This window comes from Pangasianodon hypophthalmus, chromosome 4 (genome assembly GCF_027358585.1).
Source record: "Pangasianodon hypophthalmus isolate fPanHyp1 chromosome 4, fPanHyp1.pri, whole genome shotgun sequence".
In the NCBI taxonomy this organism is placed as follows: Eukaryota; Metazoa; Chordata; class Actinopteri; order Siluriformes; family Pangasiidae; genus Pangasianodon; species Pangasianodon hypophthalmus.
The window spans coordinates 4,074,818-4,099,458 of NC_069713.1; the positions used below are offsets into that span (position 1 = coordinate 4,074,818).

General features: G+C 39.8%; 3 protein-coding genes across 5 annotated transcripts in view; 2 read left to right on the top strand and 1 right to left on the bottom strand.

Annotated features, from left to right (window-relative positions):
* The window catches only part of wdr97 (WD repeat domain 97), a 10,368-nt gene extending 6,343 nt beyond the window's left edge, over window positions 1–4,025 (top strand). Inside the window, exons 9-12 of the mRNA XM_053233340.1 lie at window positions 1,039–1,207; window positions 1,320–1,480; window positions 2,579–2,640; window positions 3,108–4,025. Of these exons, the coding sequence (XP_053089315.1) occupies window positions 1,039–1,207; window positions 1,320–1,480; window positions 2,579–2,640; window positions 3,108–3,292 (577 nt within the window). The 3' untranslated portion in view covers window positions 3,293–4,025. The remainder of the gene's footprint in view (window positions 1–1,038; window positions 1,208–1,319; window positions 1,481–2,578; window positions 2,641–3,107) is intronic.
* Window positions 4,026–4,160: 135 nt separating this feature from the next.
* On the bottom strand, window positions 4,161–13,536 carry si:ch73-174h16.4 (leucine-rich repeat-containing protein 14). Of its 3 annotated transcripts, XR_004578021.2 has the most exons (5): window positions 13,288–13,536; window positions 10,612–10,891; window positions 9,340–10,152; window positions 6,513–7,791; window positions 4,161–4,551 (listed from the first exon to the last, which is right to left on the bottom strand). XR_004578021.2 is itself a non-coding variant. In XM_034303798.2 (4 exons), the coding sequence occupies exons 2-4, from the start codon at window positions 10,887–10,889 to the stop codon at window positions 7,212–7,214; spliced, it is 1,671 nt and encodes a 556-aa protein (XP_034159689.2). In that variant the 5' UTR covers window positions 10,890–10,891; window positions 13,288–13,536; the 3' UTR covers window positions 4,161–7,211. The 3 variants fall into 3 exon arrangements, 2 of the variants coding, with proteins under 2 accessions (XP_034159689.2, XP_053089302.1); XM_034303798.2 differs by having other exon boundaries at window positions 4,161–7,791; XM_053233327.1 differs by lacking the exon at window positions 13,288–13,536 and adding an exon at window positions 11,199–13,279 and having other exon boundaries at window positions 4,161–7,791.
* A 619-nt stretch (window positions 13,537–14,155) lies between these two features.
* Window positions 14,156–22,712, top strand: LOC113525491 (uncharacterized protein DDB_G0290685). Its single transcript, XM_026912021.3, has 7 exons — window positions 14,156–14,229; window positions 16,082–17,282; window positions 17,449–19,467; window positions 20,359–20,463; window positions 20,788–20,889; window positions 20,997–21,083; window positions 22,235–22,712. Exons 2-7 carry the CDS (start codon window positions 16,103–16,105, stop codon window positions 22,279–22,281), a joined length of 3,540 nt encoding a protein of 1,179 aa, XP_026767822.3. The 5' UTR covers window positions 14,156–14,229; window positions 16,082–16,102; the 3' UTR covers window positions 22,282–22,712.
* Window positions 22,713–24,641: the final 1,929 nt, after the last annotated feature.

Consider the following 24,641-nt stretch of genomic DNA (forward strand, 5'->3'; position numbering starts at 1 on the left):
TCTCTCTCACATACACACACACACACACACACACACACTTGGCTTACTATCCTTGTGAGGACCGGCACAAATAAACACAACAATAGTTGATCATTGTGCTGTAAATAAAAGACAAAAGATAAATATCTAAAAACAAGACAAAAAGAGAATAAAAGAGAGTAAAAAGACTCATGATAAACTTCAATGATAAAGAGAATTTACATCAAAAATATCAATCAGAAAAAGACAAGACATCAAAATCAGTTGTAGGCCTGAGAGAAAAGGTAAGATTTTAACTTAGATTTAAGTCCAGACTCAGAGTCTTAGGGATAAAGGGAGACTGTTCCACAATTTTGGACCAATGATAGAAAAAAGCTCGGTCGCCCCTCGACATCAGAACCATTAGCAATCTTTGCTGATTTGCTAAATTCAAAAGGTCAGAAAGGTATTTTGGAGCTAATCCGTTCAGAGCTTTAAAAACAAAAAGCAAAATTTTTAATTCAATTCTATAACCAATCGGCAGCCAGTGCAGATAACGTAATATTGGGGAAATATGACCAAATTTCCGAGAGCCAGTCAAAAGCCTGGCGGCTGCATTTGCAACCATCTGAAGACGACTGATATTGGATTGACTCATTCCAATATGAAGAGAATTACAATAGTCAAGTCTAGATGAAATGAATGCATGGGTCACTCTCTCAAACTCTGCAAATGTTAAAAAACTCTTAGCCTTAGACAGTAATGTTAACTGGCAAAAGCGAGATTTAACTACAGCATTTATCTGTTTGTCCAATTTAAGGGCAGAATCAAAAATAACACCCACATTTTTCTTCCGTGTCTCCACAAGGTCGGATATTCCTATTCTCATTAAGATATAAAAGCATGTCCACACACACACACACACACACACACACACACACACACACAGCAAAAAATGAGCGTTCAGATATCTACTCCTAATTAATAGACACACTGTCTAGGACATTGGACATTAAATGACATGATGTTTAATAATTTACGGAATGAATTTATGATAAAGTAATTTCCTGTCCTGTGTAGAGATGTAGCAGTGTGTATGCTGCAGGCTCTGGGAGTGGACGACGCTCCGCAGTGGCTCCGTCCTCAGGCGGAGTCCTGGGACCGCGAGGCGCAGAAACACGCGGAGCCTCGGCGATGTCTCAGAGAGCTGGCGCACCACTGGCTCAACAGCTGGACGGCAAAATACAGAGTGAGGACGAGAAGGACATCTCTGCAGTGCAAACGGCTTACTAGGAAACTGAGAGTGAGCACCCAGCACTGGTGTCTAATGATGTGTGTGTGTGTGTGTGTGTGATTTTCAGATACATAAGAGTGCTGGAAAAAAGAGTGCGCTCTCGTCTCTGGTAATCACGCCCTCAGAAGTTCTGCGTTTTTTCTGCTGGGTGCAAAAAGAGGCGCAGGTTCAACCACCAGCAGACTCAAGCAGGAAAGATACCGTTCGGCTGGACACACACACCTACAGGTACACACACACACACACACACACACACACTTAAGACACATGGTCATTTTAAATTCTTGTTAAATACGTATAAACGCTATTATTACACCCTAAATGAATAAATACAATCGCTAAACATTACAGAACACAAACCAAACCGATAAAACATAAAATCTTCACACTGCCTCTGTTCTGTTGTGTAAGGAATAAAACACTCAGTGTGCTGCTCTTATAGGAAATGAATCAGTGCCATGTGTGGTGGTGTGATGAAGCAGAGTTCCTGATTTATTCCTCTTATACCACAGCGAATTCCTAACAACTACAGTTTTTTTTAAAAAAAAAAATGTATTTATTAATCAACGTCATACTTTTTTTTCCTGTTTAAAGTTACAGTTAGTGTTGTGTGAGACAGGTTAGTTCCTGTTCTCACTTACGTTATAGCAGCTATAAACAGTCGTTCCCTCACCAGCGTCTCTTTTATTCTCTCTCTCTCTCTCTCTCTCGAAGTTAATAAGACAGAAAAAAATGCAGCATTAAAAAAAAAGATCTTAACAAGTGCAAATATCTTGAATTGTGTAGCATGTAGTATGTAGTATTTACTATTACAAGATCAAAACAAACCAACTATAAGATTAATAAATATTATTTCTAGACATTTGTACTAATTCCAAGCTTGAAATAGTCTTGTTCTATTTGTAGAAAATTTTTTTTTTTGCGAATTTAAGCATTTATTTCTATAAAGAAGTAAAATAATCTGCAAAAAGAACAAGAAAATGTATTTGAAATGAGTAAAAATGTCTAGAAATAGGTTTAATAATCTTAGATTTGTTTTTGTAGGAAATACTTGATAAATCTGACTATATTTAAGATATTTTCACGTGTGAAGATGTCTTTTTTTTTTTTTTTTTTTTTTTTTTATGCAATGAGTTTGTCATGTTACAGAGAAACCACGAAGCGTAAACTCCTCTTTCATGGAAGATCTTATCGAAACTTATCGTTACAGCTTTACCTCAGCGCTGACACTGGAGACTCCTTCCATCAGTGTGAAATAAACTTCTCCTTAACACTATAATTAGGATTTTTTTAAAACTAACCTTTAATATAATCCTGTTCTTCCAGGTGGCAAGCGGTTCATCGTCTGGGCGAGATGAACACCATGATGCGTGTACGAGAACCTCAAGGTGAGCTTGTGATGTGACTAACAGTTTTAATTAAAAAAAAAACAACAATATTTTCTTAAAAGGTAACATTGTCCTACATGACAATAAGAGTTACACTGGAAAAAACAGTAGCAAATTTGGTTTGTAAAAGTGAGGAGATGGATAGACAGTGTCGTTCTTTAAGAAATAAACATTTGTAACATGCTTTTATAAGAAAATAATCAGCTTTGTTGTGGTAAGAGTAACTCCGCTTCATCACACCAGCCTGTTGTTGATTATTTTCCTATAACAGCCCGAATCAGATCCACTTTACGTCTCTAATGCTGCTGTCTAGTTTCATATCAGCCTTCTGAAAGGAAATAATCTGTGTAATAGAAACAGGACTTTCAGAAACAATCATGCATAAGCAGTACGTGTTGTTACAGAGCCCTGTTTCACACACACACACACACACACACACACGTTAATCATGACTGTGGTCTGTTCAGGATTGTGGCTGCCTCCGCTGACGTCCAGGCCGCTGCTGACGGGTTTCACACGTCTGCTGTCTCTCCCGCTGCCTCGAGTCACTTCCTCTTCACTCCCGCTCTCTCTGGAGGCGCACTGTCTCAAACAGGCACCGCTGCAGCGCTACTTCCTGCTGGAGCGATCCTACGTCCAGTTCTACAGATAAAACGCTCCTCCACACGTCAGAGCGCTTTTCATTTCACTGTCCAGTTAAAAACCTGCTGAACAACTAGCTGTAGTTTCTCATTCATTCACTAAGCAGAACGTTTCTCCAAACAGCCGCATTCAGAGTCGGCGAATGAAGTCCAAAAGTTACGTCGGTTGAGGAACATTGTGTGTACTCGACTCTGGGCAATTTAAACATGAACAATAAAAACGTTCGTTGTAATTATTACACTAATCACTGCAAACCTGGTTTAACAAAATGGCTTCCACTCTCATTATACAGCAGCGTATAGAATAGCACTTGATCCAGCACATCGGATTATTTATTTATACAAACCAAGGTCATGAAATCTGTAATGTGTGTGCTGGTTGCAGCTGTCAGATTGCTCCTCACTCAAACTGACAACAAATCACGTACAGAAAATATGCTTAATTTAATCACACGTAAACGATTGACGCTGCGTGCAAATCTCTCGCGTAACTACTGGACTTTAATCTGTGGTTATATCTCGGGTCTCAGTAACACTATGCAGTAGTGTTTCAGTATTACGTCCTCACGACGAGGCTTTAACCCGACTCTGAATGTGAGTTAGAACTGATGCACGGCACTGAGAAGCTGACGCTTGATGATTTTACACCAAGGCACATCAGCGGCTCTCTGGCAGAACAACTTCCTGCTCAACAGCGCAGAACCTTCAGCTACCACGGACCCCCTGCTCCCAGATGTGCCGTTTTATTTTCTCTTTCCAGGTTAATATATAAAAATAACACACTCGGTGAAGGACACAGCACTTCAACTTTGCACCATTGTGTTGCTGTTTCGTCTGAAAAATCTCTCCCAGAGACAAAAATCGCACAAGAGCACGACATTACGTTTTTGTAAGAAACGCTTTGGTTTGTATTTATTGAAAAGCAGAAATACAGGATAAGAGTACGCTATGGTGAAGTTAAGATCCAGTCATGATGTCACACACAGGATTAAAAAAAAAAAAAAAAAGGTTTTAGTAGAACATGATTGTATTGAAATTGTATTGAAATCCTTTCTTTGGCACGTTTAACAAACATGAAGAGAGATCTGTTAAGTAAAAGATCTGTTCGATTTAGCTAAAAAGATCACAGTTAGTCGATGAAATTGTACTGAGTGCAGTAAATACAGCAAATCCATTCATCCATCCATCCGTCCATCAATCCGTCCATCCGTCCGTGCGTGTGTGACGTAGCCTCATCGCTGATCCTAATCCTTCTGATGTTAGAGCCAAACTAGAGATAAAAAATGATCAGTCGCAGGACGTTATAGAAGGAAAACGTTTAAGTATCTTCTATAAATTCATCGAGTTAGAAAATCCTCAGCATAATTTCATCCTGCTGGGGAAAAAAAAAAAACTGTCAATCAAATGAAAAATCTGAGGAAGAACGTTTGTAGATGTCGAGTGATCTTCACACATTCACCGTACACACTGTTAACTATAACATCTACACGCTATTCTTAAGCCTTACAGGAGCTCCAGGCTTCGGGGATTGTGGTCTGTGACAGTACACAGTGATTGTGATAAATAGAGACAATTTCAGATAGTTTTTTTCTTTGCTTTACAGTGTAGAGAAATATTATATATCTGTGAACCTATATTTACATTCGTTTACTTAGCAGACGGTTTTCTACAGCTTTGCAGTTCGGCATGGTGGAGGTCTAATCCCCAAAAAAAAAAAAAAAAAACTGTAACTCAAAGGAGTAAAAAAAATCAAACACATGATACACTCACCGTTCATGTTGTTGCTAGGCAACTGGGAAATATGGATATGATCACCAAGCATAAGCTAGCTAATGATTTATCGAGCAAATATATTGCCATCTCGTCTCGTGTATATATATCGTATCTCGTATACGGGAAATGTGACAGAACAGTCGGGAAGATCAACATTTCCCTCAGATTAAAGATAAATTACTGCAATTACACTGTAGCTACAATCAGCATCGACTGCGAAACCAACTCCACGGATTTCACGCTATTTAAAAACGACAGAATTGTGTCACCTCTCAGAGCTGTTAGAGATTTCTGAGGAGGTGAATGCCACAAGAGACGGCCGTTTAAAAACCCCAATGAACAAAACAATAACATTTAAAGCAGTAAACAAGATGAATAAAAGTAAACAAGTTATGATTTTTAGCAAAGTTTCAATACGATGTGATGTGATTGACGATTGTGCAAACAGTAACATTTTAACCAAAAAGAAATGTGTGTGTGTGTGTGCTAGCTTTGAGGAGTTTGAGGCTCCTGAGACTGACACACACAGAGGCCACGCCCCCTTCACTGAGACTGAAAGACAGAGAGGCCACGCCCCCTTCACTGAGACTGAAAGACAGAGAGGCCACGCCTCCTTCACTGAGACTGACACTCAGAGGCCACGCCCCCTTCACTGAGACTGACACTCAGAGGCCACGCCTCCTTTGTTGATACTGAAACACACAGAGGCCACGCCCCCTTCACTGAGACTGAGACACTCAGAGGCCACGCCTCCTTCACTGAGACTGACATTCAGAGGCCACGCCCCCCTTCACTGAGACTGACACTCAGAGGCCACGCCCCCTTCACTGAGACTGACACTCAGAGGCCACGCCCCCTTCACTGAGACTGACACTCAGAGGCCACGCCCCCTTCACTGAGACTGACACACACAGAGGCCACGCCCCCTTCACTGAGACTGACACCCAGAGGCCACGCCCCCTTCACTGAGACTGACATACACAGAGGCCACGCCTCCTTCACTGAGACTGACACACACAGAGGCCATGCCCCCTTCACTGAGACTGACATACACAGAGGCCACGCCCCCTTCACTGAGACTGACACACAGAGGCCACGCCCCCTTCACCGAGACTGACACACACAGAGGCCACGCCTCCTTCACCGAGACTGACACACACAGAGGCCACGCCTCCTTTACTGAGACTGGCACACACAGGCCACGCCTCCTTCTCTGAGACTGACGCACACAGAGGCCACGCCCCCTTCACTGGAAGTGACACACACAGGCCACGCCTCCTTCTCTGAGACTGACGCACACAGAGGCCACGCCCCCTTCACTGGAAGTGACACACACAGAGAAACATGTAGGAAGAAAGTATCAAAAGAAATTTATATGATAATGTTTTCAAATATTGAACACCAGTAATAAAAAAAAAAAATCAATCCATCATCTCAACTCAATCTTCTTCTACAAACCTGGAAAACGTAACTGAACAGAAGTTGATGTGTTTGTCCGTGTTGGCTGTGTGTTTATCTCAGCAGGATAAAGAGTAACACGCTCTTAATGCTGAGAGGTTTCGCATCATCGTGACTTCAGGAACTTCTCGTGTTGGATGATGGGAAAAGTTCATCCTCGGTTGGTTTTAACACGTGTTTCTCAATGAAGTGCAATTTCTGCTCAGTAATAAGTATTAAAACTTCATCACCGTGGTGTTTCCCGGGATGAGAAGATCCTCTGCGTGTCAACATGGCGTCAGAGACTGAACCTGGTGTGTCAGAGCAGGAGACCCACCGAAACCTGCACAAGACTTCTGGGAGATACGGAGATAAAGGAATAATGTGGCTAAAAATTATACATAATCAAATGTAGCCAATCAAACAAGGCACGTTTGTTGCTAGCGTTTTGCAGTGGAGCTACGAGGCTAATGTCGCAGCAAATAGCTACCAATTTTGCAGTTATGCCGTGAGATACAGTCTCTAACATGGTATGTATATAAAAATGGACAAAAATACTTCACAATGAAGTGTGTGCATGTAGTGCCTGAATCTTGATGCTAAAATGGTGGCTATAAGCTTCCACTGCTTGTTAGCTATATTAGCCTCGTAACTCCAGGTCGAAACAAAATTGTTACGAAAATTGTTTTTTGTTGCTAAACTATCCTTTTTCCTATGACGCTAATCATCCATTGCTAGGTCAGTGCTATATTTCAGCAGGTCAGAGGTCATTAAGAGGTCCCGCATGCGCCCTTTGGCTCTCAAAACCTCGTCCAGCTGCATCAGCGTGAGCTCTTTGACGTCCGACTCTTCGATAAGAGGCCAGTCGAGGAGCTGTGCGCTGGAGGGCAGGGGGGGCAGCCCGGGCTCGTACTCCTCCAGCGGGTTAGGGTAGAGGAGGAGCCTCAGGGAGTCCATGCCTGCCGCGGCCCGCGCTAACTCCACCAGCGCCGCCCTGGAGAGCGGGTTCAGTGCCAATCGGAGGCTGCGGAGGGCGTGGCATTGCCCCAGCGCGGGCAGCAGCGCCCCCAGGGGGCCGTCCGAGAGTCCGCAGCCGCACAGAGACAGGCGCGTCAGGCAGCGCTCGGCCCGGGCGAGGAGATGGCGCAGGGAGTGCAGAGACGACTCGTCCAGCCTGTTCTCACTCAGGTCCAGCTCGGCGAGGGAGGACGCGTGAGGGCTGCGCGAGAGGTACGCCACGTCCCCGGACGTCAGGCTGAGGTATGGCAGCTCCAGCGCCTCCAGTGGCTCCGACAGAGAGCTGCAGCGGGACAGAGACGGAAGCAGAGAGTGAAATAAACGTACAAATGTTTCCACACTCCACATTAAAAACACATCTCATTCCTGAGCAAACGTTCCTACTGTTTCACTGGACTGAGTATTCGATTCAGACAGCTCCAGAAATATTGGGTAAAAATGAGTAAAAAATTATGATGAAAAATGTCTGTGTGTTTAATGAGCGTGATCTTATGAGAGAGCATTAACTTCTAATTCGTGCAAATGTATTCTAAACATTTTATTCATTACCTTTACTCACCTGTATCTCCATGTGTAAACTGTAGAGACCTAAACATCAAAAAAGTTCTTAATCTAGCTTGCATCAGCACACAACCGTTCATCAGGAGCACATGAGTCTATTTATTAATATTCATATACACTCCTGGGCTTTTAATTAACAACAGATCATTGGTCAGAAAATTAGCAAGAATGAAACAAATGCACTCCTGCTATCCCATACCAAGTTCCTTTATCTATTTCTTCAATTCTTGCCCATTTTTCACAGTTACAGGCTTTACTATCTCATGCAAGATGTTATTAAAGTATCTAAAAAAAAAAAAAAAAAAAAAAAAGTGTGTGTGTGTGTGTGTTAGTTGGAGCAGATAACACAGTGAAAGAGAGTAGTTTAGTTTTAAGTGTAAAAATGTACAACCTTAACTAAGTCTTTCTCTGTTATTCATTTACGTTTGGCTTTAATATCAGATTAAAAATCCATCTGCACAGTGTTTATTATATTTTTTTTTTAAACGATTGTACGGCGAAACATTAAACGTACACTGTGCTACTCGCTCAGCCAAGACATGTCTGGTGTCTGACATTTGTTTCTTGAGTTATCGAACAAGTAATTGATTCAAATGACATTTTAAGCAATCTCATTTTTAAAATAAACGATTTACTAAAGAATCAGCGAGGGTCCACATTACTGTCATCCCTGTCCGCTTTTCTCTACAATGTTCTCACTGCACAAACACTTCCGCTTCTTCGTAATACTTCTACAGCGGTATTTTACAGTCTGAATGTCAGTGACGTTCAGGAAATTTGTAAGAACACTCGTAAAGCCTCTTCTGGCACGAAAGGCTTCACACTGTATACGCTGTCACGCACACACATACGAAAATATCTATTTTAGAAATAACGTACTGTCTCTAAGTGCCTTATATAAATATAGGAGTAAGAGTTAGAGAAAGCTGAAGGGCAGTGCTGTCTCACGAACATAAACAATGCTGCCAGAAAAACGAGAGCTGCACTAGTTCAAAAGTCGATCATTTCACCGTCTAACATTTGGGGGCGGAGCCTAACAGGAACGCAGTGGCACCAAACTACAATCAGAAACATAAGATGGCCGTCTGCACAACATCACAGAGCTCAGATGAAGCTTTTTTTTCGTGTTTATAGATGACAGGAAGTCCCACTGCGTCCTCTGTGACATCACTGACGATGTGTGATGTGGTTTGTGGAAGAAATTTACAAAAAGATATTTTGGTAACTCTAAACCCCGAGCCCAAAAACCACCAGTGAAATCGTGTTGTACCTGAGCAGCAGGCGCAGGTGTCCCGGCAGACGCAGAGCAGTGAGACTCAGCCTGCGCAGCCGCTTCAGCTCTCCAAGCCCTCGAGACACGTCCTGCAGCGCCTCCTGCTGGCCGGGACGAGCGCGCTGCACATCCAGGTTGCAGTAGTGCAGCCGGAGCGAGCTGAGTCGAGGAAAAGGTGCTAACTGGGGCAACAGCAGCGCTAACCCTGACACGCCCAGGCTGGAGTAGCGCACATCCAGACCGAGGAGCTCCTCCTGGGGCAGCAGGTGCAGCAGGGAGGCGATGGAGGACGCGGGCAGCTCCTCCACACGCAGGAAGCGGCAGTGAAGCCGCAGGGGGCCGGAGAGGCTTAGCGCCCCGCGCACACGCTCCCAGGATCGCGCGTTCACAAACAGATCGGCCCTGATGTCCACCAGAACGTCCTCTCTGCTGGGAACCTGCTGCGGCTGAGCTCCGATTCTCCTCTGCAGCTCCATCCTCCTCCTCACGCCCTTCACCTTCTCCTCTTCTGATGTCGAAATCCCTCGTTCAGGCGCTGCGTTATCACCGCAATCCATCTTCTCCCCTTCCTCCTTCTTCAGTCCGGCTCGGTCTCGTTTCACCGCACCGTCCCGCTCTCTCTCCGTCTCCAGCCCTCTCTTTTTCTTCTCTCGGTCGTCTTGTCTGCGCCCCCTGGAGGCAGCGGCCACGTTTCTCGCCTGCAGCAGCGTGGAGCACAACGCCACGGTGAGGGACCAGCCGCCCATCGCGTCCTCCGAGCGGCCGTCCTCGCACTGCAGCCCGCAAAGATCCAGCACCTGCAGACGACATCTGACCAGAGACGCGTGAGAGAGAAAGAGGAGCGGAGAGAAAACGTTTTAATGCTTTACTTCCATCACATAAATAAACCTGATCTGAATATTCATTTTAGTAAAAAAAAAAGAAATATACAATCAGCCAAGATTTGTTTAGTGTTGAAGTTTGCTTCTTTAATTGTGATGCTGATATAGTAATAAATCTTAATATATGTATAAAAGATATTTGTTGAGTTTTTCCATTGTTAAATGCTTATTAAGTGTCATATCTTTAGTTTCTTTAATGCTTAGATCAGAGATTTAATAATAAAATATCAGACATAACAGCCGTGTTTCTCCTGTTTGACACTTGTCTTGCGTTGCGTGTATCACTTTGTCCATGTGATTAAATCAGACGTATTATTAGACAGAACTCCATGGTGTGTGTGTGTGTGTGTGTGTGTGTGTGTGTGTGTGTGTGTGTGTGTGTTGGTACCTCTTATCCGTCAAGCCCCTGACCACGGCGAGCAGCAGGGCCTGGACACACAGGCGGTTTGGTGGATCATGGTCACGTGTTTTCCGTCCCCCGATGCTGAGGGTCCGCTCAGGCCAGCGCTGCACCAGCTCTCCGATGGCCAGCGGGCGACTGTGAGCGAACGCGGCGTCCAGCAGCGGCCTGTAGAGCTCGCGCGGCACACAGCTCAGCCACGCAGCCGACAACCCGTGATCACTGACCACCTCCCGCGCACACAGGTACACCAACGACAGGACCATCTCTACAGAACAGCAAGACACACTGCTAGACTGAAACGACTCGGGACTCGCAGACGGCTGGGACACGTGATGATATGATGATATGATGTCGTGATAAAGTGTGTTGCAGTACAGTTTTCTGAAAATGTCCTGGATTTGATGCACATCATTACTCACAAAAGCACTGTGAGACACTTATTTTTCTACCTACTGTGTTACTTCCTCTTTTTTCTGTTAAAGGTGCAGTAGATCATTATTTATTATTATAAATAAATCATAATTATTATAATATGATATGTAGCTCTGTATTAAAAACACATATTTGAATACCTTAGAATAATTGGGATTCGCAGTAAAGACATTTTTCATCATTTCATGCTTCTGTTTGCATTTTTTCAGGGCTGGAAATAAGCTCCACCCCCTGTTGAAACAAACATCTCCTTAAAAAGAGGAAAATTTATGAAAAGGAAAAGGGCATTTGTGTTTCCATCAGAGGGAGTGTAGTCACAGTCTGTGGGAAGAAGAGGCACGGCAATGTTTTTGTTTTATTTTTAATTCACTTCGCTGCCAGCAGAGGGCACTCAATCTTACAAACTGCCTCTTTAAACAGTGTGTGTATGTGTGTGTGTGTGTGTGTGTGTGTGTGTGTGTGTGTGTGTGGAGCTGAGTGTAAGAAATGAAACACTCTGTAAGGTGTTTTGAGAGGAAGTGGAGTGTTTACTGTGTTTGATACACAAGCTGTTAATGATTTTACTGCTTCACCGTGCTGGTTTTTTTTTCGTAAAAAGCAGTTCATTTGATATTTCACCCCTTCTTTTTTTTTTTTTTTTTTTTTTTTTTTGGTTATTTGTATTCTCGGCTCAAAATGACCAGAATCTAACCGGTGTAATATAAATATGAAGCAGACTGGGGTTCATGTTTAATATGGCTCCATTAATTAAGTAAACATTTCTGATCCAAACAAAGATGAATTATTGCTAATTAATAATAATAATTGCAGAATTTTTACACATCTCTGTATTCACTACTTGCATTTTGTGCTGCTACAAATATTTATCACATACTTTATTATCTTTATACTCTCTACACAACTGTTACTCCTTATGTTTACATTACAGCAACTTATAATGGTAATCTTTTGCACTTCTGTCATCTGATTCACATTTTATTAGAACTGTGTGTTAGTCGGCGCTGCACTGTAACTCACTGTGCCCATTGTCATGTTTTGATAGTTTTGTACTCTCTTGTGAACTTTACGTAAATATATGTAATGTCTCTTGTAGTTCTGTGCTTGTTTTATGTAGCACCTTGGTCCTGGAGGAACGCTGTTTCGTTTCACTGTGTACTAACTAGCTGTTTATGGTTGAAATGACAATAAAAGCCACTTAACTTGACTAAAATTCCCAACAGCTCCCTAATTAAAGTGTGCTTGCATTTTGTGATAGTTCAGGATCCAGTGTGGATGTTGTTTAATATAATATTCAGTTAATTTAGTCTCATGAGCAGTAAAATATCATAAATCAGGTGATTCAACCCCTGACTCCTTACATAAGAGTATATATTCAGATACTTTTTAATATACAGTCGGGTCCAAACGTCTGAGAGCGCACTGAAAATGAATAAAAAACAGAAGGATCAATATCTTGAATATTTAACAGTAAATGTATATAGATAGACAGATAGATAGATAGAAAATAAACCCAATATACCTTACATATTGTAATTCTGTATTTTGATTTATTATTTTTCCCCTTTAACCAACTGCTCTGCTGTTGGAGCTGTAATTAAAATATTCTCCTGAGCTTTATTCCCTCTCTCCTGTATGAAGTCAGTTTAAGGCTTTTAGTAAAAATATAAGTTATAAATCACATCCAGGTCACGTGACACCATTAGTGCAATTTAACATGAAATTTAAACTTATATATTTCTGTAGACTATCTGCTATTCCCAGTGCACCATGTCTCAACACAAATTAAATTAAAAAAATATATTTTTTTTGTGCCAGACTCCAATAAATGCCTTAGCTTTTTAAAATATATATTTTTAATTAAAGATTGATTTTTTTTACCTCCAAAATCAGCTGCATCATACAACAGTAAACTAAATGTCAAGAATATTGCTACATTTTGTTTAAAGATATATATTTATATCATCACTATTGAATATTTTGGACCTGCGAACAAATTATGTGAACAATTTTTAGGAAGATTTTCTTAATAAATTTACACTGACAATCCATTTACTTTTTAGTAAAAGTCATGTTTATAAAAAGCCAAAATTCATGACATGCAATTAAAAAAATGTAAAAAATGTGGATCTGTTGTTAAATAATGTATTAATGCATGAAAGGGTTAATTGAGCAAGAAATGAACAGGAGACAGATTACAGATTAGGAAAGACGAAAGAGAAGTTTTCAGACCTTAGTGTTGTGGCACTGAAGCTCCTCTTCGTGAATAAATGACTATAAATAACCATGTGCATGATGTTTATATCCACAAAGCCACAGCATCATCTTACAGGAGTGACTGCAGCACTGCACTAAAACACTATTTAACAAGATCAAACTTCAGGCTTCAGCATTACATGAGTTTAAACTGGTTAATTTACACCACCTCCATCAAACGAGCTTCATTTCCGCCACCTCTAATAAACAAAACACCGCCGCTCCGTGATGACGCCAATAACACGCGCCGTGATCTCGTTGTCCCGCCTCCTGCGCTGGGATTGGTCAGGTCTACTCACAAGCAGCTTGCCCATTGGACACTCGTTGCGTCACCGTAGCAACCATTGACCACGGCAAAACTTTTTTCCGTATCTAACTTTAAAAAAATAATAAATAAAAAATTTAAAAAAGCAACTACAATGATGTAAAATTTGCATTTATAAATACAGAATACTTCTGTATTTAAAAAAATAAAAAATAATTATTTTTTCGGCCTATGAACTGAGCTGTTTATAACTGTACAGGCTGTTTATTGAGTCATGAAGCACCTCATTAATAATAATAATAATAATAATAATAATAATAATAATAATAATAATAATAATAACCAAAGACGACATGATCTAATGGATAGATAACGTTCTGTACGTAGTAAATAAATTATGATAATTATACATGTGGCTCAAAATGCTCATTTTTCCCTTTTTTTAAAAGAAAAAATTAAAATAATTCAAAAGGAAGAGCAGAGAGTTAAAGGATTAAACTTTATCCTTTTAATAAATGAATACATTTCTCAATACACAGTGATATTGTTTAGGCAGGAAGTCTAACTCAGAATGAAACTGAAAGCTTGAAGCTCGATCTAATAAGGAAGTAATTACTTACCGTTAACCACTGTAGGAAAAAAGCTCCAAAAAGGTAATAACTGAACACATTATAATAAAATATCTATAGTTTTTTTTAATATGCTTGAGTCAGTTGATAGAGAGTTGTTAATTACAGGTAGTTTTAGAAGTTCAGAGAAAGTTTAAGGCCAACTTCTGTAGCAGACTATGACACAAAGAAGTTATTTATAGATATTTTTTCAAACAATAGAAACCTTCATAGAATTTGTAATGGTTTTAATGGATATAATGGGAACTGTAATGGACATTTGGGCTTATAAACACAACCTTAGCTTAGGAAACTTTCTGTAATACATGCAGTGAAGATTATTTTCACTTCTCAGTTCAATAAACTGTAAACCTACTGCCATCTGAGGATTTAGTTTTGTTAGATGCTGTAGTTGTACACAATAATAACAGGTGATAAAGCTGTATGCTACTTATGAAAGGTTCTGATGACATTGTTTCAGATTTAGGCCTGTGTGTGTGTGTGTGTGTGTGTGTGTGTGTGAGAGAGAGAGACAGAGGGAGAGAGAGAATGAAGTGCATGCCTGTATGCATGCATGGAGTGTCTTCCAGGAAAACTTTACATATATATATATATATGTATATATATATATATATATATATATATATATATATATATATATATATATATATATATATATATATAGCGTCCTGTCCAGTAATGTGCTAGAACTCTTAACAGTAGATGTGCCATTTTTCAATCCCATCTAAGCTTCAATCCCATGTACTATCTTCATATATGTATGTATATATATACACACACTATATGGCCAAAAGTTTGTGGACACCTGGTCATTACACACATATGTGCTTGTTGAAAATCCCATTCCAAATGTATTCTCTCTTTGCTGTTATAATCAGCTCCACTCTTCTGGGAAGCTTTCCACTAGATGTTGGAGCGTGGCTGTGGGGATTTGTGTTCATTCAGCTACAAGAGCATTAGTGAGATCAGGCGCTGATGTTGGTGAGGAGGTCTGGGGTTCAGTCGGTGTTCCAGTTCATCCCAAAGGTGTTCAGTGGGGTTGAGGTCAGGGCTCTGTGCAGGACACTCGAGTTCTTCCACTCCAACCTTCACACACCATGTCTTCATGGAGCTCGCTTTGTGCACAGGGGCATTGTCATGCTGGAACAGGTTTGAGCCTCTTAGTTCCAGTGAAGGGAAACTGTAATTCTACAGGATACAGAGACATTCTATACAATTGTGTACAATTCCAGCTTTGTAGGAACAGTTTGGGGAAGAACCACATATGGGTGTGATGGTCAGGGGTGCACATACTTTTGGCCACATAGTGTGTGTGTGTGTGTGTGTGTATATATGTTATATTATATTACATTTGACAGCAGAAAAAAAACAATCTACTTCTTCACTTCTCAATTTGCCAATTAATTAAATCAGTCTTGCTTAAAGGGAAGCACTTGCATTAAAAGACGGTGCTCTAGAATGAAAAACCCACTGCAGACACCTATACTCATAAAAAATCTGAAAAATCGTAAAAAATAAAAAACTCTCTTAATCCGCTTAATCACCTGAATAACCCGACTCTGAATATAGAGAACTGTCTCAATGCTGATGTCAGCTTTGAACTTAAGTTGCTGACTCTGACTACATGAATACATCCCTTATGTATAGTGTATAGTATTTATGTATTTATTTTCCAGAAAGTTTTTATAAGAAATACAGTTTTTATAAGAAACCTTCACCAAAAGGTTAAAAAGGCAGTGGTGTATTATAAATTTATAACAATTTTTAATATTTATAAAGCATGTATTTATAAAATAAAACCATGACAATTCTGACCATAAATTTGTTTCAGATTTATGTGTAATTGTCTCTTGTGTTAAAATCTCTTTTCGTTTAGGAACAAGTGTAATGACCCTTCATGAAGATGGCGAAGAAGAAGCAAAGATTTCAGCTCATCCTCATGGGAGAGGAGTGGACAGGAAAGAGCTCAGCTGGAAACACCATGCTGGGCCAAACTGTATTTAAAGTTGATAGTGATACAGAGCATGTAATTCAGTGCTCCGGGGTCATTGAGGGTAAACATGTGTCCGTGGTAGACACTCCTGGATGGGATCCAAGATGTTCTCCAGATGTACCACTCAAAATGCTGAAGAAAGGACTCAGCTCTGCATCGTTGATGTGTCAAGGGTTCCACGTCCTGCTTCTGACGATCCCCATTTCCCAAAACCTAAAGTGGAACCAGAAAGTTGCACAAAGGCTTTCGAATGCGCTCAGACTCTTTAACGATGATATCTGGAAACACACCATGCTTCTATTCACCAGAGCTGACCTTCTGCATTCCACAGGATTGGAGGAATACCTGAAAGGTAGCGGGCGGCCCTTCCAGAGCTTGGTGGAAAAGTGTGAACGCAGGCACCGTGTGCTCAACAACCACAAAGGGAATGATCACAAGCAAGTCAGGGAGCTGCTGGAAAAGATTGAGCAGATGGTCCAAGAAAATAATGGTCAATCATTGCAACTGGTCACGAGTGAACAGGAAGTGGGCACATTGAGACAAAACAGGCAGTTGGTGGAAAGATGCTCCAAGTTGGAGGAACACATAGGGAGGGAAAGCTGCTTCAGGTTAGAAGAATACATGTTTAAATCATTGAGTCCAGAAGAAAATGACCCACCAAATCCTACTGAGCAAAATGAGCTTCCAGAAGAAAACAGCACATGCATTCTGCAATCAAAAAGTGAGATGTCACATCCAGATGACGTGCAAGATGCTGCGTTCGAATACAACCACATCCAAGATGAAGATACTGAATCTACATCTGATCTTTGCTCAGAGAGCCCTGCTGAAATAAACAGAGATCTGGGTATGAGCAGTGATGATGATGGTGATACAGAAACGAGCGATGTAGATCAGACTGAAAAGAATACCTGTACAGAGGTAGAGGAAACAGGCGTGGATCGAATTCCCGGAGATGAAGAAAAGAGCAAAAAACACTTACAGCATTCAACATTACAAAAGAACACTCCTCGAACCTGGGACAACTCATGGGACTTGAGCATTACCTGTTACTTTTATAGCGATGTCTCCAATCATCAACAAAGTGAGTAAACACTAGTGAATATTCATCATCAAGTTGTACATATTTAATTCCTATTTGGTTATTAGTGGCATGGATTATGCATAACTTTGAGAAACAGTTGCATTTGTTTAAAAAAAAAAATCACGTGCACAGATTTTACAAAAAAAATGCTCATTTTCTTTTGCAGATGTTGTGATGACTTGTGTTCTTCAGGTTTCTGTCTGCTGGAGAAAAATGAAACCATCATATCAGACGGACTGGATCTCTTTCACAGTGTGTGGTGATAACTGGCTATTTATCATGGTTCTGTGCCTGTTTGTGAGATATTTATGTCTGATAAATAAAACCTCTGAAATATCCAAAGAAACAAGCAATCAGACCATGAATACATTGGTCTCTGGCTCTGGTTTGAGCAAAGAAAACCAGGCAGCTTTTGACCCACTGCTGTGGCACAATGGCAACAACAGGCCTCAGAGTTTGGATGGAGAGATAACCCAATGCATTAAAATGAAGGATGCTGATGAAGATGAAGAGCTATCCCAATACATTCACAAAGGTGAAGATGATGATGATGAAGATGATGAAGAGCAATCTCAACAAATCATAGGCGCTAATGAAGAGATACCCCATCAGAGCAAGAGGGGTGATAACGAGATACCCCAACATGACTGTAACGAGTTTGGTGAAAATATACTCCAACAAAGAAAGAGTGTTGATGATGACCACGCACTCATACTCACCTCACTCCAACGTAGCATAAATGAGGATGAGAAACAGATACTCCAAAATAACGGAAGAGATTATGAAGAGACAGACCAACAGAGCAACATAGATGAAGGTGAAGAGATACTCAAACTTAACAGAATGGATGATGACATATCCCGAATCAGCAATAGGCGTGGGAGTGTGAAAAAGACACGCCGAAAGACCAAGACAGTGGAATATGAGAAGACACACAAATACAGCACGAGGGGACATAAGGAGAAAATGCCGCAACATCACAGGAAAGGGAATCATAAAGAGATACCCCAACAGAGCAAGAGACATAAAGATGAAGAGATATCCAAAGACACCATCGAGGATATGGAAGAGATACCCCAGAACAACAGAAGGGGTGACAAGAAAGAGATACCCCAGTGTAACACAAGAGATGATGAGCAAGAGATACCTCAAAACAACACAAGAGGTGACAAGAAAGAGATACCTCAAAATAAGACAAGAGGTGACCAGAAAGGGATACCTCAAAATAAGACAAGAGGTGACCAGAAAGAGATACCTCAAAATAAGACAAGAGGTGACAAGAAAGAGATACCTCAAAACAACACAAGAGGTGACCAGAAAGGGATACCTCAAAATAAGACAAGAGGTGACAAGAAAGAGATACCTCAAAATAAGACAAGAGGTGACAAGAAAGAGATACCTCAAAATAACAGAAGAGGTGACAAGAAAGAGATACCTCAAAATAAGACAAGAGGTGAAAAAGAGATATCTCAAGATAACAGAAGAGGTGACAAGAAGGAGATACCTCAAAATAACAGAAGAGCTTATGAGGAAGAGATACCCCAAAATAACAGAAGAGGTGACAAGAAAGAGATACCCCAAAATAACAGAAGAGGTGACAAGAAAGAGATACCTCAAAATAACAGAAGAGGTGACAAGAAAGAGATACCTCAAAATAACAGAAGAGGTGACAAGAAAGAGATACCGACAAGAGGTGAAAAAGAGATACTTCAAGTTAATAGAAGACATTATGAGGAAGAGATACCCCAGTGTAACAGGGACAGGGATAATGAAGAGATACCCAAGCACAGCAGGAGAACAGACAATGAAGAGATACACTGTCACAAAAGAAAGGGGGACGACGGAGACACATACCAACATTTGAAGAGTGCTTGTGATCATGAGAAGATACCTAGATACAACAGCAGTGGACTAGATGATGAGATACCACCATACATCAAGAGGGAGGATGGGAAAGAGCTACCCCAGCAACGCAGGAAGAGAGACAATGACGAGATACCACAATATAGCAGGAAGGGGAATGAGAAAGAGATACCCCAACACACCAGTGTGGGGGATGATGAAGAGATTAAAGAGACACCTGAGCAACAAGTTGAAGGAATAGTTAAAATAAGGAGCGCTAATAAAAAAATACACCACAAGTGGCACAGAGACCAACAGACCAAAGACCTCAATAACTTTGCAGGCAAGTGTGCATGTTTTTTTTTTTTAAATAAGTTTTACATACACTGAAAAATATACTGGAGTGAAATTTACTCAAAAAAAAAGGTGTGGTAACACAAAAATTCTTAGTAAATGTAAATAAGTATATTTAAAGTGAGGTTTACATGGCAACAAGGATCATTCTGCTAAAATTATAAGTACATTTAACTAGCAATTTTCTTTTTTATAAGTACATTTCATTCAAATTTTTAGTTCAATGAACAGCATAAATCGTAACACTGTAAAAATACACATCATCCAAACGTTATTATTACTATTTAATGGTCACTAACACCTTTAACAGTTCAAACCAGAGGTAGCATGCCAATGAGGAAATGCTACATCAGCCTTTATAAAGCCTGAACAGGCACAACTCAAGATGATTAATTCATTAATTAACCATACACCTGACTGAGAAACACAAAGTGGCTGAGCTTTAGGCCTTAACTCTTACACAAAACAAGAAACACTGAAAACAACCCATCCACAACGCTCAAAATTAAATCAGTTTAAAGTTCTGTGAGCGCGTATGCAAATCGAGTACAAAAGCCACGCCCCCACTTTAACTGCAATCAGTTCATGTACTTGTTTTTTTCTAGTCTTGTGAACACTTGCAAAATAATAGTAAATGTAGCCCATTACAGTAAGCAAAATATAAAGTTAGCAACAGTTTTAGCTACATATTTACATGAATTAAGATCTTAAATCATTTTAGTAATTCTAATAATTTGCTTTTTTATGAAAAAAAAAAAATCACAGATTTGTTTTTGTTGTATTTTGTGAACCACTGAATCATTTTTTCAGTGTATTTATTTGATTATTTAATAGATTCCCAGTATAATATTTGATGTAGATTGTTATTTTACATCTGTAGGCACTAAGGATGAAGAGAAGAACACAAACCGTATACACCAAGTGGAGAGACGTCAGCAGTCTCCTGAGGCAAGAGCAGCGTCTTCGTCCAAACTAAATCATAAAGGTAATCAGAATCACGGCTTGGATTGTAAAGATGTCAAGATTTTGTAGTAAAGCTGTTAAACACTCGTCAAACTAATTTAACAACACAAAGCTATTCACAATCTGCTTAGAAGAAATAATCAAAAAAATTTAGAGAAGCCATTCTTCAGCCATTCTGTTCAGTCATTCTTTCATCGTTATTAATTCTGTCATCATGTGGATTATTATTATTATTATTATTATTATTATTATATATTCTGGGATCATCTCACTTCAAATTTCACTGAATTACAATTTCTTTTTAGAATGAACAAAAACACATAACTAAATCTTTACTGTTATCCAGGGCTCAGAGAAGCTGAACAGACATTGGCTATGAGACGAGTGGAATCTGGGGGAACCAGAAAACTCGTGAGAAGCCAGAGTATGGATTTTCTCTATCTAAGATGTGAGTTTTCAAATAGGCTTCTTTTAAATAAAGAACATCTCTTAGTTACTGTTAGCCTGGCATTGTGAATCATCTAACTTATTCCTAAACACATATCTGTTCCTCAGATGCTGGAGCAGAGGACACAAGACAACATGGAGGTATGAGGAAAATGAAGAGAACCAAGAGTCTGGAACGATTTATTGTGTTTAACAGTGAGTATATCAGCTACGTTAATTTCATAATATTATATAGACACAGAGGGTGGGAAAAAAAGAACAAAAACATATTTAAAATATATGAAAATCTCCAATATATTTATATTAGAAAGCAACATACTTTTTATAATTTATGCATCACTTTGAGCTTCTTCTCTAGTGGCCCAAAAAACACGCAGATTATGGAGCTCTTGGTCACAGGGGTTTAATTCTCCTGCTATATTTAGCATTTTGTTAAAAAAGAAAAAAAAAGATCAGACATTTTGTTAAAAAAGAAAAAAAAAGATCAGGTGGTAAATCACAGTGATCATGAAAATAGAAGTATAAAGGCAATTCCATGCAATGGAAAATAAAGTTGTGAGCACGGGAACTAAACTAGTTTTAGAATGTTCACTCATGTCTTTCACTTCATGTTTCACTGTATTTCACTTCTCTGGTCAAATTATGGAGAAAATTGCATAATGTACACGTCAGATATATAGAGTACTGATTCAGACATCCATAACACCAGCATTTTCTTAATGACGCATTCCCAAAACAAGACATAATTTCATGTTATACACGTGACGCTTTCTGCCTTGGTCTTTAAAACGTGGCGTCTCCCACAGAAGTTTGTCTGTTTGATCTCACGTCCATAACACTGCCAAATCGCTGTGTGTTTGAAACATTAAATCAATACATGAGTTTTTAAGATTTGACTGTGTTTTTCTCAGGAGATTAAATCACAACATATGCGCATCAGCTCATTGATATGAAGCTTGTCTCTGCTGAGAGACATTTTCACACAAGGCCAAAGAATAATTCACTAAATGAAATAAAATTATGTACATATATAATGTACATTTATTGATCAGAACACACACTACTGTGTCAAACATTCAACAACCTTATAGTTAATATTTACTATAACTGTGGGACATTCATTCATTCATCTTCAGTAAGCACTTTATATCTATTCCTGGGTGTGAGATGGGAATACAACCTGCATGGGAGATGCCAGTCCATCACAGGCCACCGCGCACACACACACACACACACACACACACATAATCTACTACTTAACTCATAACTGAAAAAGAGTTGCATGTCAATGTATTGTTTTGATTTCCTTCATTCATTGATTTTTATTCTTTATTATTTTATTTTAGTGAAAGAAGAGAAGACAGCTGTGAACAAAGCTTTACCGAAATCATAAAGAGAATCAAAAGGGCCGGAAACGAACCAAAATCTCTGCCATTTTCTGCCTGAATTGCTGCCTGCTTAGTTTTCTTTTACTGTTTTGCTCACGACATTACTGCCTTATAACTATTGTGTAGTGTGTCTTTTTTGTTTATGCTTAGTGCTTCTTGATGCAGGTTTGAAAGCATGAAAGTCTGGCCTTTAAAGAAAGAAACCTTTAAAGGACAGATATAAAGCCCTCAAATGAGGCTGAATTAAAGCAATTCCGCAGGTCAGATTTCCTTCACAGTGATGTGAAAGACTGATCTCCAGTTATCGGATGCGCTCGGTTAGAGTTTTTGCTGCTAAAGGTGGCAAAACCAGTTATAAAGTTTAGGGGGCAATTACTTTTTCACATATATCATTATACAGGTGTTGCTTTTTCAATAAATGAAATGATCAATTAAAGCCTGTTTTGCATTTTCTTTTGCATGTTCTCACTGTCTTTTGTTACATTTTATTTGAAGATCTGAAACCTTTTATTGTGACAAATACGCAAAAAAAAAAAATAGAGGAAATTTACTGCAATTCATACAGTAAAAGAAATAAGCAAATAAATGACACTATTAGTCCGAATTACAGTGCTGCAAATGATGCTATTACATTTCAGATTTAAAACCGTAAAGATTAAATGATATTTGATGACTAAAACATTACATGATGTTATTTAGGATTATTTATTTAGGAAAAACACCCGACTTCTATCTTTTTTCTTGCACGGTCCCGGCTTCAGGCGGACCCCGCGTTCACACTAGTGAGCGACAGGAGACCATTCGTCCTCTAGGTACATGTGTGACATGGAGCAGCGACAGTGACAGTGATAAACAACAAAGTGACAGCACACATATGAGCTGAGATTTGCTCAACTTTACGCAAATTCGGTGTGACACAATAATACAACAAATCCTTGATTCTTGACAAAACCTGAGGCGCCACAGGACTGTACCATAAAAAGAGAGAAAAGAGGGGAGGGAAACTATTCTAAATGAGAAAATGTGCCAATTTTTTTTATTGAAAAAAAAAAAAATACAAAGAATTCCCTAGTAAATACATCAATCCCTGCGTCTATTAAAAGTCTATTAACTAATCACTGTTTTGACTTCATGAAAACACAAACTGTTCTCAATACACATGAGCATGATCCAGATGCAGTCACTAGAGGGCAGCAATTACACTTTGGGTTTACTTTTCATCCACTAGCACTGGCCATTTGCTGTTGATCGCTGTTTACCAGACACGGCAGTAGCTCAGCGAGATCCGCCATTTTGTGATGATATTCTGTGCTGAAAAAACAAAGTGCTCTACACTGTCAAGTGATACTTGAGGTCTTTCCAATAGCAATTTCATGTAGGACAGGTCTTTCATTGTGCTTTTTCAACACATACAGTACTGTGCAAAAGTCTTAGGCACACTATTTTTTTTTTTAGTACAAACTTTATTATAGATTTTTATTTTCTGACTTCTACATTATCGAGTCAGTACAGAAACATTTTAGATTCCAAACATTAGTTTTCCAGCACAAAATGAAATGTTACAGAAAAACTGTTTGTATGTCAGTAAAGAAAGCAGCAGATTCCATAAGAGACACTTTTCAGATAAAAACATAATGAAGGCTGCTGGGTTTCGCTGCAGAAATAAGAAGCGAGTCGACAGTCAAAGTCTCCAGAAGAACTGTGGCTGCTTCTGCAAGATGCTCAGTAACACTTCCAGCTCATTTCCTTATAAAACTGCACACACTGCACCTCAGAGTACTGTTTTTTTTTTTTACAGTGAAGGATCGTCACACCAAATAGACTTTGTTTCATTTATTACTGTTTCCTGCTCTTTATAGTATTTTTTTAAAATGTAGAAAAATTTAGTTTTATTATTTTTGCTCTACAGCATTTCTTTGCATGTGCCTACCTAATATACAGGCCACAATGTGAAATTTACAGTGGAAAGACACTACAACACTTTACCCCTGGTGGTGGTGGATGTTGCTGTTGTTCTTTTGGCTGCTCCCATTAGGGGTCACCACAGTGGATCACCTTTCCATTGTCTGCATATTGATTTGGTACAGGTTTTACCCCGGATGCCCTTCCTGACACAACCCTCCCCATCTATCCGGGCTTGGGACTGGCACTGAGAGTGCACCAGCCTGTGCACCCCCAGTGGCTGGGGTTGGCACCCAGCATGGGGCTCAAACCCACAATCCTGAGATCAAGAATCCCATGCGCTACCAATCCCATGAGCTAGCCGGACGCCAAAACACATTATCCCTGGTACCACTGAAAATATGCCACCCAACTGTGTCACTATGTTTATGATGAGAGATGTTTTTATTCTAAAACTCAAACT